Source organism: Solanum stenotomum, chromosome 12 (assembly GCF_019186545.1).
Source record: "Solanum stenotomum isolate F172 chromosome 12, ASM1918654v1, whole genome shotgun sequence".
Lineage (NCBI taxonomy): Eukaryota > Viridiplantae > Streptophyta > Magnoliopsida > Solanales > Solanaceae > Solanum > Solanum stenotomum.
In genome coordinates this window covers 2,567,364-2,583,993 of record NC_064293.1, presented here as the reverse complement: position 1 = coordinate 2,583,993, position 16,630 = coordinate 2,567,364, and the positions used below count along the sequence as shown (strand labels likewise).

The window sequence follows — 16,630 nt, the reverse complement described above, 5'->3', positions numbered from 1 at the left end:
ATAAAAAAAAATGTAACTCATTTAGATGTTTAATCAATAATTTATGGGAAGAAATAAACTTAATATAAATATATATATTCTGGAAAAAATTGTTATTATAAATAATAAAATTAAAAGAATTATAATTATAAATAACTTTTACATTATCATATTATCTTGTTGTAACATATTTAATTTTCATGATTTTAAACTTCATACTATAAGGAGGCTTACTTTGCTGCCTAGGGGGAAAGTGATCAAATTTGGGTATGAGACCAAATGGGTGAAATTTAGGTATGAAAAGTTGTCTTATGTCTGCTAATATTCAGGGTGTTTGGGCATAATGAAAAATAGTTGTGTTATATGATCGATAATGTAGTCCTATACACTCCTTTTCTTTCAGAGTGAAAAACTTTCTTTGCTTTTACTTGGAGAATTAGGCCTAGCGGAACCTCGTTAAAACTTTGTGTTATTTTCTCTCTATTTTCTTTATTTATGATTGTGTGCCAGTTAATCCACAATATTTTCACAACATAGTCGTTAGAGCTGTTTCTTCTGAGCTGCGATCATAATAATTGTATTATACTGCTGCTTATTTATTTATAACTTGTTAAAATATACAAATTAAAGAAATGCGAGCATAAAACTACATCTTAGAATTAATTATCAAACATTCCCAATTTAGTATATCCTAAGGAAGATCTAGCAAGGTAGGTGATCTTAACAGTGAGGTAACGTGATCGGAGAGTGCTTTCAGGGCAACATCAACAACATCCTTAAATCCATATGAAGTAGAATTAGGGTGTGCATAGGTGAACGTTGGGATCAATTCTATGACAGTCCTCCTCTTTCTTTCTACCTCATCCATTGGAATTTTGAGAAGCTCCTCCTCAATTCTTATGCTATGATTTCGTTCTAAATCAATGTAAACGGAATATGTGGTAGGATCAGAAGGTAAAAACCATTTGTATTGTGAATAGGCGGTGTGATTTGAGAAGAAAACTGGGATACATCCAGCTAGCATGGAATCAAAGGTAGAACGTCGAGTATATGAATCACCTAAGACTTGCAAGCAAAAATTAGATGTCATCATCACTTTAACAACTTCTCTCGGGTTGTGACATTTACTTGGTCCATGTCCACATTTCAAAATCAAACACTTACTTGACTCCTCACACTGTTTTATGACTTTGTCTCTCGTCACAACTTTTTTCTTTCCTGTCCGCGGAGCCCCAACAAATGAAAATAAATGAATCCTATCTATATAACTCATATTATTCTGCCATTCAACCATCTCAGACGAGGTTGATGGATGGAAATACGAGGGGTAAGGAATTCCATATTGATTATGTCCTTCCCAAGGATGTCTTTCAACAACAAGTACTGACATATTATTCTTCACAGGGGACATGTTCAACAACTTGTTCGCACCGAAATCGGCAACTTCATCACTCCTCATGAAATCCCAAGCAGTTCTTCCAAAAGCCATGAAATGGTCTTTACCACTATTCCTCTTCCACCACTTTTGCTCTTGTATATACTCCACCAATTCGACAGCCAATGCATCACGGGTGGTATAATTTGGCTCGCGAAACTTGCTCGAGGCATGGAGGCCCCCATAAAAAGGAACATAAAATAGAGTTGATTTATGTGCATCCTCTGTAAGACAAGGATGGTTCTGAATTCGAGCATGAATGATCAATTCAGCGATGAGTTGATGAGTGGTAAACCAACTAGAACCCATTTGAGGGAGTGGACTTCCGAGACCATTATTTGTAACATGAGGGCACATATCTGTGTAGATATTCAAACTAGTACAATCTCTCAAGAGATCAAAATTGTACTTGGATGGAAGATTGTATATGTAGACAGAGAAATTGTCTTTGCATTCTGCTGGAGGAGTTGAGAGGAATACTCGGATTGGATTTGATACTCTTTTGGGCGAAAATACTAAGAGGAAAAGAAACCAAATCATGAAGGAAGTTGTGAAAAGTACGATGACTTTCAAATGGAGTTGAATATCTTTTAGAGATGTCACAACTAGTTTCTTTCCTAATGCGTATTCTTCATCTTTCTCCTTTCTAATAGATTTCAGATGATTTTTTCTCCACATGATGAAGAAACGGATAGAGGGAACGACTAAGAAATAATACAGTAGAAAGACAAGTGATCATGAGGAAAAATGATATATATATATAGAGTGTTTAATTGAAAGGAATGATATACTTTGGAATTGTTAATTTTAATACAATGAATTCATTGAATGTATCCATAAAATACTCGTTTTAAATTATTTTAATAAGATAAGATTGGCAATGATGGTAACATACTTGTTCATGGTAAGTGTCATATGCATTCACCTGATATATCTATGATTCAATGTTTGGTCACGAATGAAATGGCTCATTAATTAGGTTCATTGGCGTGATATTATTTCCATAGCACACTTGTAGAATATTGTTCTATTATGAAATCTAATGTATAATGTAAAAACATTATTATTAAGTTTTTTTTGGTTTTCCACCCGGTGTTCGGAGCCCACGTTGGAGCTCCAACTAAATTTGAATCGCACACTGCAGGGCCCATTCGGGGGTAGCGCTCACAACAGGATTTTCTCCATACCCAAGGCTCGAACCCAAGACCTCTAGTTAAGGGTGAAACACTCCCACCAGTGCAACACAACCCATGTTGCTTTATTAAGTTATATCTATCTATCGTTCAGTATTCGGTTAGAAATTTTGGCATTATGTTAAGAACGAGCGTAATGGGTAATTAATTAGGTTCATTAGAGTGCTAATATTGCCTTATTCAATAATCTAATCTAATCTATATATACATTATTAAATCATATATATGGTTCAATATTCGGTCAGGGATTTTGGCATTATGTTAAGAACAAACGTAATGGGTCATTAATTAGGTTCATTAGAGTGGCTATTATCTTCTTTAGTATCCTTGTAGGATATTATTCTATCTTGAAATCTAGGGATAATTTTACGAACCTCCCTCTAGTTTTAACTTCATTACCTTAATCATTCTTGTGGTTATATATAATATATATATATATGTGTGTTAGTTTTCCTTCTTAAATATTAGTTTCTTCCAATTATTTAATGTATTAAAAGATGTCATTAAATGATCTTTAATAGAGAACAACAGAGCATGTCAAAGCGACTCATTCATCTTCAACCTCTGCTCGCCATAGAGGTTCACTTCTGTAGGGCTTCTTATCAAACAGATGAATATGCTTAACAGTTTAACTTATCAAATATCATCTTTTAAATATATTAATCCTCTAGCCAATCAATAAAATATTTTGGGTTCGGTCTCGAACAGGGCCGGCTCTATGTATAATTTAATAAGGCATTGGCCTTAGGCCCCCAATTTTAGGGGGCCTCAACTTTTTACCAAGAATAAATTATGTTTTAATTTTTTATAGAAAAAATATTGATTATTTATGATAAAAAGTATATATTTAAAATTATTATTTTATTCTCTTCAACCCCATTTAAATAGAAGAAATCAAGAAAATATTGTTTTATTTTCTTACACTCTCTCTACTAATACTCACATTATTTTCTTTTTTAACTCCTTTTACACTCTCTTCTTTAAATTGTTGATAAGTTAGAGTAATATTCTGTCAAAAATATCAATTAATAGTCGAAAAGTGTTGAATAAATTGAATTGTAAATTCTTTTTCCATTTCTTATTCTTAGATTTTCAAGCATTACAACAACCATAGTAAAATGTGGGGTAACTAAATTATCAACTTCATCAAAGCTATGGTTCTAACTCTTATATTTATTTGAAATTTGTCAACTTATTACTTGTAGAACTATGTTAACAATTCATATAATGATTGCCCGAGTAAAATAATATTTTTCAATGTTGAATTAATAAAATCTTATTTAAAACTAATAATTGAAAAAGAAATCGACTAAATCATTTACATATATAAAAAAAAAATTAAGTAATACTTTGCATTTAAAAATGTAAGAAAATTTTTTTAAAATAAATGCATGTAAAGTTTATTTAGATTTTAGGCCTCTAATTAAGATTTCGCTTTAGGCCTCCGATTACGTTGAGCCGCCCCTGGTCTCGAATTGGTAATTATTGGATGGTTATTGGGCGGTGTATTAACTGAATTATTTCATGCTCCATTCTTTCAGTTTCACTCACCAATATATTGGTCTCCAATCAAATAAATTATTTTTTCTATCTCTACTTAAGGTGATAATTCTATAGTTGTAAATTGCAATGAGAAATACATGAAAGCCTAAGTTTTGAGTATGAATGAACATTAACATTTATTTAACAAATATTCACTTGTACAACAACTTAATATCACATTACAAAAATACACTTCAAATTAACATTTTTATATACAAGAAGTGAAGATTCTCGAAGCTCATCATATTCATCATAAATGAACTGCTTGCTCCGAAATGACCTGGACCAATAGGGAAATTCCAATTCATTGGGCCTTTCGATACAATCAAATAGAATGCCCCAAGGGCGCCATATATGATCCAAACTAGCTAGCTAGTAGACTAGTAAGAAGTTCAACTTAAGAAATATGTATCAAGTTGTAATGACCCTCAAGGTCATTAATGTGTTTTTTCATACTTTTACTATTTTTCCCCTTTTCGTATCTTTTTTTTGTAGTTTTTGTGTGGTGTTGGGTTGGGTAGCATGCTTCTCGAGGTGGTCGGGTGAGTTTCAAGTTGATTTTGCCCTTTTGGAGGCTTTTCAAGTGAAAGTGTCGACTTTAATCAACATCCAGAGAATCTGAGGTCGGATGAGGTAACTATCAGTTCCGTCAACTCCAAAAGAGTAATTTTGATTAGTGGGATAGTTGGTTTGGGTTTCTAGGTTGTTATTTTGAGTTTGTACTGTTAGGCGTTTTAGCTTTGAAATTTTGGTCAAAGTTTGATTTTGGTCAACATTCTTGATAAACGCATGATTAGCTCTGAAATTTTGAGTTTGGTCTAAAACAACCTTTGGTTTGGTTCCCGAAGCTTTCGTGATGAGTTTGTGGCTTTTGGCATTTTATATGGTATTTCTTGGTAAGTATTAACTTTGGTCAATTTTTTTACGAGATGATCTCCATTGGTTATTTCGTCAATCCGTTGAGTCTGGAATGTCATTTATGACAGGGTAGCATAGTTTGTTTGCGTCAACGGGTTTCTGAACAAATTTTGAGCCCTCATCGGGGAATTTTTCACTCTTAATGAACTGCTGATGTAGTGCTACCTCTTTGCATTCGTGGGCCCTTGGCCGCGTTCATGGAGAAAAATCTTTGTGGCCTCCGCATTTGCGTAGGTCTCACTTCGATCGTGGAGGGTTGCGTTCCAGACCTTCGCGTTTGCGGACATCTTGCCATGTTCGTGAAGGGTTAGTTTCCCAAGCCTTCACTCCCACTGGCCTCTTGCCGTATTTGTGAAGGATCATCTTTGTTGGACACCGCATTTGTGGGAGGCAACCACATTCGTGAAGGCCAATTAATTGGCAGTTGTAAGTTTTTAGCATGTAATTATTCATATCAAGAGATAGTGTTTTGGCGATTTTGAGACCAAATCTTGGTGGAATTTTGTGATTTTTGTTGGGTGGCATTAGGGAATTGTGTGGCACATACTGGGATCGTCGAATTTTCTGCTAACCTTTGTAATTCCCGTAATTTCCTCTTTAATTCGCCATTTTTTCCTTTGTGAGCTAAATATTGGTGGGGCTATATTTTAGCTTATCTTTGCACGAATTGTGCACATTTTAGGGGCACAACTTCCTTAAGCAGTTTGGGACCTTTTGACAGAGTTGATTTTATGACTCCTTGTGTGGGTCCCATGGTTGCATTTTTGGGTTTGTGTTTTGATTTTAAATTTTTATATTAATATGGGTATTGTTGTGCTTGTTTTTGTGTTCCCATCACATTTTTTATAGCTTGGCAGTGTTTCCAGGCTCTTCTGAAGGAAAAAGCACCCAAGTAATCGTTTGTGTGAGGTTTTGTCCTTGAGGTAGGTTATAGTTTCCATTTTCGTAGACTTGGCTCAATTAGGTTGATTATATTTTGAGTAGTATCGCATGATAGGTTGGAATTTAGGATTAGTTTAGGCTTACTTGATCCTTAGTCGTCTTATGGTCATTGTTGGGTTACTTAGTGTAGTTCTAGCCAGAAAAGCGTTAGTCTAGGTCGATCCTTGTTGTTTGTATCATTTAGTATCCTTAGAAATGACTCCTAGGTGGCGTGAAATTTAGATAGTCGTATGGTTGCTTGGGTTTGGATTATTTGATGGCTTCTTTGGTACTTTTGAGATTATGAATTGCATTGATATTGATTGTTAGGCTTGAGGTTGTGAGCTTGGATTAGCTGGAGTTTCAGCTTAGTACGTTCTTATTATGACAGGAATTACCTGAATGTGTAAAAAGTGTGTCGTGATTCTGATGTTGGTGTTTGAGAATTATGATGATTTGAGCATGGAAGTTACATTTGATTACTTATCTTTAAAGAGCCTTGGAATTGGTAAAAAGGGAGTTCATTCAGGTACTTTGGTAGTGTCACGACCCGAATTCGGGCCATGATGGTGTCCACTACAAACCACCGAGTGGACAAGCCTAAATCCAAATAACAAGATGTGGTAGACACAATTTATATAAAACATAAATAACTAAAAGCGGAAGACAAGGATAATGTATATAGAAAAAAGGATCATATATATATATATATATATATATAACTATAGTACTATCCAAAATGTACAAGATAGGCCAAAAAGTGACGAAAATACAAACTAACACAAGATACCAATCCCGGACTTGGTGTCACCTATACAGGAGCTACGAAAAACAGAAAGCCATAAATATATACAGAGAACTGACTAGTACAAAATATAAAATGAGAGTCAGTACAAAAGAAAGTTCAAAACAAGGCTCTGAACGTCGGGAGCTCACCACAAATCTGAGTCTGCGATCGCTAAGGGAGATACGGACACTCATTGAGGGTGGCTCGAACTGGGAGATGCATTAGAAAAAGATGCAAAAGTGCAGTATGAGTACCAAAACACAGGGTACATAGTAGGCATCATAGGCCGGCCGAGCTCAGAAAGATCAAATATATAAAAGAAGCACAATGATACTATCAAGTCAAGGGAAACTAAGGCATAACAAGAATATAATAGAGAACATGCAGGTAATACCAAGCAATTCCACATAAAATCAAACAATTAGGACACTCAAAACTAACTCATGCAATCATACAATGTTAAACTCCAAGAAAGGGAAATTCCTACGCCTTTAAAAAAAATTGAGTCACCTGGAATAGTGCCTCAAACTTGACTGTAAGCCAATAACCCAGATAGATGTATCCACGGGCCACCCGGAATGGCACGTCGAGCTTACCTATAACCCGTATATTTGTATATGTTGGCCTCCCAGGATGATGCTTCGAGCTTATCTACAATGTAAATCTAAAAGATAGACTATAGCCCAAGCCCAAGCCCAAGCTAATGGGCTGCCCGAAATGATACATCAAGCTCATTAGATTTAAGGCAGTTGAAAGGTACGATAATCAAGAAAAAGTGACTTTTTACAACTTTTAAGCCAAAACAGGTTTCAAGGACCTCCACTCATTAAGGTCAATTTCCTTTTCATAAACCAAGTCATTTTCATCGAAAATCAATCAAGTAGACACTCTTCAAAAGCATTATCACAATCAGGTCATATCATGCACACAGAATTGAGAAGAATACCCGTCAAACCACGAGAGTACTAATTGGGTGCCCCTGCCAATCCAAGCTTATGGCCTCAGGCCTAAAAGCTTAATAAACCACCATAATCACAACTCAAAGATCCATACCATCAATCAAACCAATCAAACACCATACAATCATAAGTTTCACGCCACCTAGAAGCAAGGTCTAAGGATACTTCTCACACAAGGATCACCTAAACTAAGGATTCTCTGACTAAAGCTTTGGTTATACAACCCAACCTATGGCTATAAATATCCAAGGATTAGTAAAGCTCAACACAACCTAAGGGTTCAACCTAAATCATGCAATACTACCCAAATAAAATTAATCCAACTAAGCCGAGTGTAAGAAAAAAAAAGCCATAACATACCTTTAGGCTAAAAGCCGCACACAAAATATAACTAGGGCGTTTTTCCCTTCCAGATAGGCTCAAATTGCTGCCAAGCTATGAAGAACACAAAGAGAAAGTTAATATAGATCCAACTATACCCAAATTTCGGATCAAAATTGGGTTAAAAATCGACCCTCAAATCAAAGCAACTGAAATATGAAAAGATAACCATCATAATGTCCTCCCCAAAATAAAAATTATATGCCTGAAAGATGAGCGAAAACGGGACTTAATTTGGAACTCAAATGGCCAAATCACTACAATTTAAAGCTTAGAAATTAGGGATTTTAAGGTCGGAAATGAATTGGAATTACAAAATTAAAGACTTTAAAGAGTAGAGAAAGGGAAATGAAGAGAAATACCTTGTAATGGTTGAAAATGATCAAGATTTGCTTCAAAGTGCCCGAGGTAGAGCTCTCAAGAAGATGGGTTTTCTTTTAGAAATAAAGGAAGAGAATGGGAATTTAATCCCAGGGATATTCGCAAAAAGCGGCCAAAAGTTCGCTTAAGCGGACATCGGTTAAGTGTCCAGAGGCTTCGCAAAAGTGAACCCCACCTAAGAGTCACCCTTTGCTTAAGTGGCCCCCTTGGTTGCTTAAGTGGCCTTCACAAAAGCCAAGGGTTGGTCGCTTAAGCGACCTTCGTCCCACAAATGTTGTTCACTTAAGTGGCCCCTTGGTCGCTTAAGCCAACTTCGCTTAAGAGATCAAGGGTTCGATTAAGCAGAAGCACCAAATAGCAAATATTTTCAGAAAAAGGTTAACTATCCAAAAACTTCGAACAAGCCCACAGAATTCATTCGGAGTCCAAACGATGTAAACCAAAAGTGAAAACCACTTGGAAACTACATTCCGGACTCAAAAAATTTGACTAAATAACATTCTGAGATTATTCCATCCAAATGCAGACCAAAGTCAACACTTCAACAAAGAAACACAACAAAACGCCAAAAGGCTAAAGGCTCACCTCGACACCCTCAGAAACAAAACCAAAGGTCATTCTAGACCAAACTTGGCACTCTGGAGCTAACTGCATCAGCGGAATTTGATTCTGAGCATGTTTACCAAGAAAATTGACCCAAGACAAACTTTAAGGAAAAACTCAAAGGCTAACACGCCTAGTTGCACCAACTCCAAACAGAAGCCTAAAAACCTGAATCAATCATCGCACTCGACCAAAATGACCTTTTTGGAGTTGGTGGAACTGACAAAATTTTGATTCGATGTCAGAATCTCCAGATGTTGACTTAAGTCAACTCTTTCAAGCATTAAGCTTCTAAAACTCAAAACTTGCACCAACCTCAATCGAACACCTCAAGGAGCGTGCCACCCAACCCAAAACTACACACAAGCTACTATGAAGCTACAGGAAGAGGAAAAATAGGAAAAGCACGCATAAAACACAAAAATGACCCCGATGATTATTATAACAAATACCACTAAAAGGACTTTTTTCACGACCCAAGGGTACCCCCTAGATGTAGCATGGCGTGTATAACTCTGAAGGACTCCATACAAGTCACTTAGCTCCCATAATATAAGAAATAGAACAATAAGAGTAAAATAATAGTCCAAGTCAAGATTATTTCATAAAACGAAAAGCGGAAGTCTAAACTCTTGTCTCATCATAGCCATCTAATACAATAAAATGAAATTGGGCCTAGCCCATACATCATGTTCAAAAGAGAAATACAACAAATAGAACTAAACAAATAAACTCCGTCCTCGAAGCATGAGGACTCACCAAAACTCAGGAATCAATCAAATCACCCACTAGCCACGAAACTGAGCACCCTGAATATCGGACCCTACATTTGGGAAAAATATAGGCAAGAGTATGTGTTATTACAAAACAATGTACCAAGTATGATAGCCATGCATAAAACATTTAAATCATGCTAAAAGGGGACATTTGGTTTCATGACATGCAATTGACCAAGCTAAACATAATATGAAAGATTTATAAAACATAAGTCATAAATCATGGTCAATGCAAGCTAACTTCATCTTTAAAAACCTTTGAACTCATATGCGATACTTCTTGAAGTAACCTTAGTTCATTATTACTTATGGGTAAATTAGCCTTAACTAACATGTGAGCTATAATATGGAATCCAATGTCTACCCCACACCAAAAAGAGGTGTCCTACTTGACGAAGGTAGAACCTTGAAATTCTATCTTAAGTGGATCCACTAGCTAATCAACCTATGTGGGCACATAGTTATGGGATAAGAAGATTGCTACTAGAAACTCGGCCTCTACTAAAAGGGGAACTTCCATCTCTTGAGATTACTTTGGAAACCGGACCTCTACTACGGGAGAGCTTCCATCTCACTATCAATATCCACTCGGTTCTAAGAATAAATTACCACGGAATAGTCATTTCTTACTTGACTTCCTTACTCATGAAAAGGTGCCCTTGGACGACCGATTCAAGCTAGTTTCATTAAGATAGCTCTTTGTCTTTGATTCAATTAGGTGAGAAAGCCTTTTAACCTAAGAATTCTTTCTATGTGAGAAAACCTTTCATATCATGCTAGTATGTGTTTTAGTGAGAATATCCTTTCACAACACAACATCATCATTGGTACTTTACTCTCAAAGCACCCTTAAAACATTTGCATACATTTCATAAACAATGCATAAGTCCATAATTTACCTCTTGAGGTCAAAACCCACTCTCAATCATAAAGTTTTAGAAAACATGGGTTAGATATGTATTTCATTATAAATACATGTAAAACTAGTAATACATGCTCAATTTCATAAAACTCTTCCTTGAAGATCAAAATCCTACAACATATAGTTCATAACTTGAAAACATGGAGGTCACATGGATTCATAAGGGAATCCATCATAAAAGCATTGCAATTCATCAATTCATGCATAAAAGATCATAATTAAACATTTAAATCAATAATGATAAGAACCCATGATAATTGAAGAAAACCCTAACTCAATTGGGGAATTCTACCTTTTGAGATAGAGGAATTTGGGAACTCCATGGATGAAAGGAATTCATGGATGAAAATTATCATACCTTGAGTCCAAATTCTAGCCTTCAATGGAGGAATTGGAGCCTTAGCTTGAAACCCTAGGTGAATCCTTATTCTTCTTCTTCTTCTTCTTCTTCTTCTTCTTCTTCTTCTTCTTCAAGTTTCTAGAGAGAGAATATTTGGAGAGGAATTTAGTTTTCTTTTGTGAAATTGAAAGAATAAATTAAATGGGTTAATTTGGAGGTTGAAAAAACTTATTAAGGGTTCTAAATATAGGCAAAACAACATAGTATAGGAATTAATTAATTAGGAAAAGACCCAACTGCCCAAAAAAAAATTGATAGTAGTCCACCGAACCTACCAATCCACTGACCCATCTACGGACCGTCGCCCAGACCATGGGTCGTGGTTGGCCCCTCGTCGATGCCACCTGGAAAGTCTAAAAAGTTGTTATTTTGTCCTTTTTGAATACGGGGTGTTACAATATCTCTCCCTTGGGATCATTCATCCTCGAGTGAGATTTATGCTGGTTCTAGAAGAGTAGGAGAGGAACTAACAATCCAACCTACAATGCAATGCATACAACCAAGGAGGAACTATCGACTCCAAACTAGGACCTTCTCAAAACATCATAAGAGGGGTGAAACGAACTCTATCAGCCCATTATGCATGCAATGCACATAAATAAGAAGGAAACATCAAATCCAAGCTCATCATACTCAAATGCATCATAAGGAAGTAGGAACTACATCTATCAACCCAATATACTTGAAATTTCAACATTACTCATTTTCAAGAAGGAACTACTTTTTCCAAGCTAAAAGCATGCTTAACACAACCTCATGGAGCTCATATGCAATTTACTCTCAAAAAGCATATCTAATGCATGTTCATCAATTCATTTCATGAAGTCTATAGGCAACTCATACCCAATGCACAACAACATGAGGAAAATCTATCATATAAACTCATTTTCTTTCAAACACAAGTTTTCATGAACATGTATCACATAAGAAAATCATGGAAACACATAAAAACACATGACTCCCAAAACAAGGACAACTTAAGAGCAACTCATTACCTCAAGCTAGAATAGGAGTAGAAGGAAAGAGATGAGGATATCGAGAATTCATATCCGCCTCGGCCTCCCAAGTAGCATCCTCAACTAATTGATTCCTCCACAAAACCTTCACGGATGTTATTTCCTTGTTTCTCAACTTTTTGACTTGCCGGTCTAGAATCTCAACCAAAACTTCCTCATAAGAAAGACAATCATCAATTCCCAACACTTTTAGGGGAACTATAGATGTCAGATCACTAACATATTTCTTAAACATAGAGACATGGAAAACAGGATGTACCGTTGCCAACTCATTTGGCAAGTCTAACTCATAAGCAACCTTACCAACACGCTTCAAAATCTGATATTGGCCTACATATTAGGGATAAGCTTCCCCTTCTTACAAAATTTCATTACACCCTTCATGGGTGATATTTTCAATAAACCCAATCGGTAACATCAAACTCTAAATCACTTCTCCTCACATCGGCATAAGAATTTTACCGACTTTGAGCCGTTTTCAACTTTTCCCTCATAAGCCGAACTTTCTCCATGGCTTCCTGTACCACTTCGGGACCTATTAGGGAAACTTCACCCACCTCAAACCATCCTATAAGAGACCTACACCTTCTACTATATAAGGCATCAAATGGAGCCATATTAATACTTGAGTGTTAATTGTTATTGTAAGAAAACTCAATCAATGGCACATGGTCATCCCAATTGCCCTTAAAATTGATTGCACAAGCCCTAACATATCTTCCAAAGTTTGGATCGTACGCTCCGCTTGCCAGTCGGTTTAGGGATGAAAAGTCATGCTAAGATTTACCTTAGTGTCAAACCCCTTTAGGAATGACTTCCAAAACTGAGAAGTGTACCTCGATCGAAAATTATGGACAAAGGCACTCCATGCAACCTTACCATTTCTCTCAAGTACAACTTGGCATAGTCCTCCGCCGAGTAGGAACCTTAACAGGGAGGAAATGAGCAGATTTCGCTATTCGATGTACTATCATCCAAATGGAGTCATGTTGTCGTCGGCTGCGAGGCAAACCAACTATAAAGTCCACATTTAAGTCTTCCCACTTCCAAGTAGGAATGCTAATATCTTGGGACAAACCTCTCGATTTCTGATGCTCAACCTTTACTTGTTGGCAATTTGGACACTTAGCCATAAATCTCGCAATATCTTCTTTATCTCATTTTACCAATAAACCTCTTGTAAGTCACAGTACATCTTGGTGCATGCCGGGTGAATGAAATACCGCAAACTGTGGGCTTCTTCTAAAATTTGCTCCCTTAAGTCATCCACATTTGGAACACATAAACGACCTTGGTATCTAAGTACCCCATCTCTCCCTTGGGAGAAAGTCTCAACGAATTTATTAAGCACCACATCTTTCAATTCTACCAAAATTGGATCAAGACCTTGCTTGGCTTTCACATCTGCCACAAAAGACGATTCGGAACCATTGTGGACCATAAGACCACATTTGGTTGAGTCTACTAATTGAACACCTAATCGAGCCAATCTATGAACATCTCGAACCAACTCTTTCTTTTCTTCTTCAACATGAGAACCACTACCCATAGATAATAGACTAAGAGAATCCGCTGCCACATTAGATTTGTCGGGGTGATAAAGGACACTTATGTCAAAATCTTTAAGTAACTCAAGCCACCTTCTTTGGCGTAGATTCAAATCTTTTTTATTAAACACATATTGTAAACTCTTGTGATCGGTAAACACATCTACATGTACTCCATACAAATAGTGTCTCCAAATCTTTAAAGCAAAAACGACCGCTGCTAACTCAAGGTCGTGAATAGGATAATTCTTCTCATGGATTTTAAGTTGCCTTAAGGCATAGGCAATAACTTTCTCATTATGCATAAGTACACACTTGATCTTGGGCGTATTTATGCGCCTAATAACCAATTTATCCCATATATATAGATAAGTTGATAGCATTTTTCGTTGTCGGAATTAAGTTTTGAGAGTCTTTTGATGTCACTTATTCTAACCAATATGATTAGATGTTTCAGGGTAAAAAGCAAAGAAGAACGAGCCAAAATAGGGAACCTCAACAGAGGTCGGAAAATAGAAGACGGAGTTGCAAAGAAAAAGGGCCAAGAAGCTGGAGAACACACTATGATAAAGCATCTCTGCGTCGTGGAGCTAATACGCGTATGCAGAAAAGGAATTCCACTTAACAATGGAGTGCCCGATGGGAGTGCGTCGCGGAGAGGTTTATGTGTGTGCAAATATAGGCGAGGGAACAGGTCCGCGTCGCGGACCTGGACACCAGAAATTGGCCACGTGTTTTATTTTAGACTATAAATAGTTTAAGTGTGTTACTTTTATCATTATCAAGTTTAAAAAGACGGGAGCACATTATTTTGGGTGATTTGGCTAACACCTTCTAGGGTTTGTCTTCTACTCTTTCATTTTGGTAAACCCTTATATGATCCTCAAACATTATTTGATAATATTTTGTGTTATGAGTAGCTAAAGTCCCTTATTCTAGGGTTGTAGCTACGGTTAATAGTTTAATACAATTTGTTTCTAGTATGAGAAGGGTTATCTTATGATTTGTGTTTGCATTCTTGTTTAACTATTTTAATGCATAATCAACATTAAAATAAACTCATTGTCTGCTCTTGAACTCGGAATATGATTAGAGGGATAGACCAAAGAATGTGGGAAGTGTGTTCATTCTAGGGTAAAGTCTAGAATGTTTTGTATATAGAATAGTCTTATACTTATATACCACGCTTGGTTAATAAGCAAGATGAATGCTTAATGCTCCATCATTGGTTCATGCCTAATCCCGCTCAACGATGTAGTTAGGCTGTCAATGGTGGTAGGCGATTAGAGGTCGGGAGATCATGATGGTAAAATCAACCTTGCAAATCCATAATGAGGTTAACCCGTCGAATGCTAGGATAAATCAATATTACACTGGAGATCGATCTATGCTACAACCCTGGAATACCTTTTTGAATTGTGTAATTTTCTTGTTTGAAACCATTTAATTAAAGTAATTAATTTTTTATAGTGTCTAATTAGTAGTTATAAACAAATTTCTAAAATTATTTGTCACCCAAGTAAATTTAGTTTAGACATAAGAGAATTGTTATTTGTTGATTTGAAGTCCTTTGGGTTCCATAATCCGGCTCTAAAGAGTCGTTGTACTACTTGAGTGACCAGTGCACTTGCGTGTGCTTTTGGGCGCAACAAGTTTTTGGTGCCGCTGCCAGGGACATTAAAATTAGCAGATATCTAAGCTTTAAGTGTCTAAATTATTTGTACAAGTGTTGACAACTTGATCTTGGCTCTTCATTTCGCAGGTTGTGTCAGGTTTTCACACTGGAAAATGACTAGGATGTGGTAGAGCCTCTAGCTGAATCGGAGAGATTTGTTCATTACCGGAGAAGGAAAATATTACTCACCTATCATGTTCCTCTTGTGGCAAGTGAACCAGAAACTTCAGAAGAAAGGGAGGATCAAGACCCACCGGCAGTGATGGCAGAAATGAAAGTGAGGGATGTGGCAATCCCACAAACCACCAATGTTACCTCAAGTATTTAGAAACCTGCACCTGGTGGGAGATTTGTATTGAAGCATAACATAGTGCAACTACTGCACACAAACGAGTAGTTCACTGGTCTATCTCATAAGGACCCACGAGTGCATATTTAGAATTTCCTCGAGATCAGTGACACATACACTCCAACTGGAGTGAACTCTGATTATGTGAGGCTCACATTATTCCCCTTTCTCTGCTGGGGGAAGCAAAAAGATGGCTGAACTCTGATCCCGCAAATTCCATAATAACTTGGGATGATCTTGCCTGAAAGTTTTTGATAAGGTTTTTCCATCCGGTAAAACAGCCAAGCTGAGAAGCGACATATTAAGCTTCCGACAGAAAGGAGGGGAAAACTTGTACCAAGCTTAGGATAGGTTTAAGTCCCTATTGTTAAGTTGTCCACATCACCATCAAGCTAACGAAGTGTTGTTCCATACCTTCATTGAAGGGTTGGAACCAAACACAAAAATTTTACTTGATTCTGCTATAGGTGGACAAGCTTTGGAGAAGACATATGCTGAGATGTTTACATTGCTTAGTAGAATTTCACAAGGTAACCCCGAGTGGAATGGCGGATGAACTAAACCGGTCGTAAAGAAGACTGCTGGAGCGTTGGAAATGGATGTAGTGACAGCTTTGTTGGCACAGATCGCATCAATGCAGAATATGATTACTCATTTCAGCAACATGTCACTAGGACAACAACAAGACCAAGTTAATATGGCACATCAACCACAAGTTTGGTGTGAAGTATATGGAGGTGGAGATCACAGTTCTGAGGTATGTGGAGCAAACCCAGAATCTGTTCATTTTGTAGGTAATGCTCAACGAGGAGGAAATCACCAGAGCTATGGAAATACCTGCAACCC

At 36.8% G+C, this 16,630-nt stretch overlaps 2 protein-coding genes across 2 annotated transcripts in view; both read right to left on the bottom strand.

The window, feature by feature from the left end:
- The window catches only part of LOC125846589 (uncharacterized), a 656,804-nt gene that overhangs the window by 503,867 nt on the left and 136,307 nt on the right, over window positions 1-16,630 (bottom strand). The gene's annotated exons all lie outside the window — the stretch shown is intronic.
- On the bottom strand, window positions 671-2,092 carry LOC125846407 (probable xyloglucan galactosyltransferase GT17). Its single transcript, XM_049525812.1, has one exon. The coding sequence runs from the start codon at window positions 2,090-2,092 to the stop codon at window positions 671-673; it is 1,422 nt and encodes a 473-aa protein (XP_049381769.1).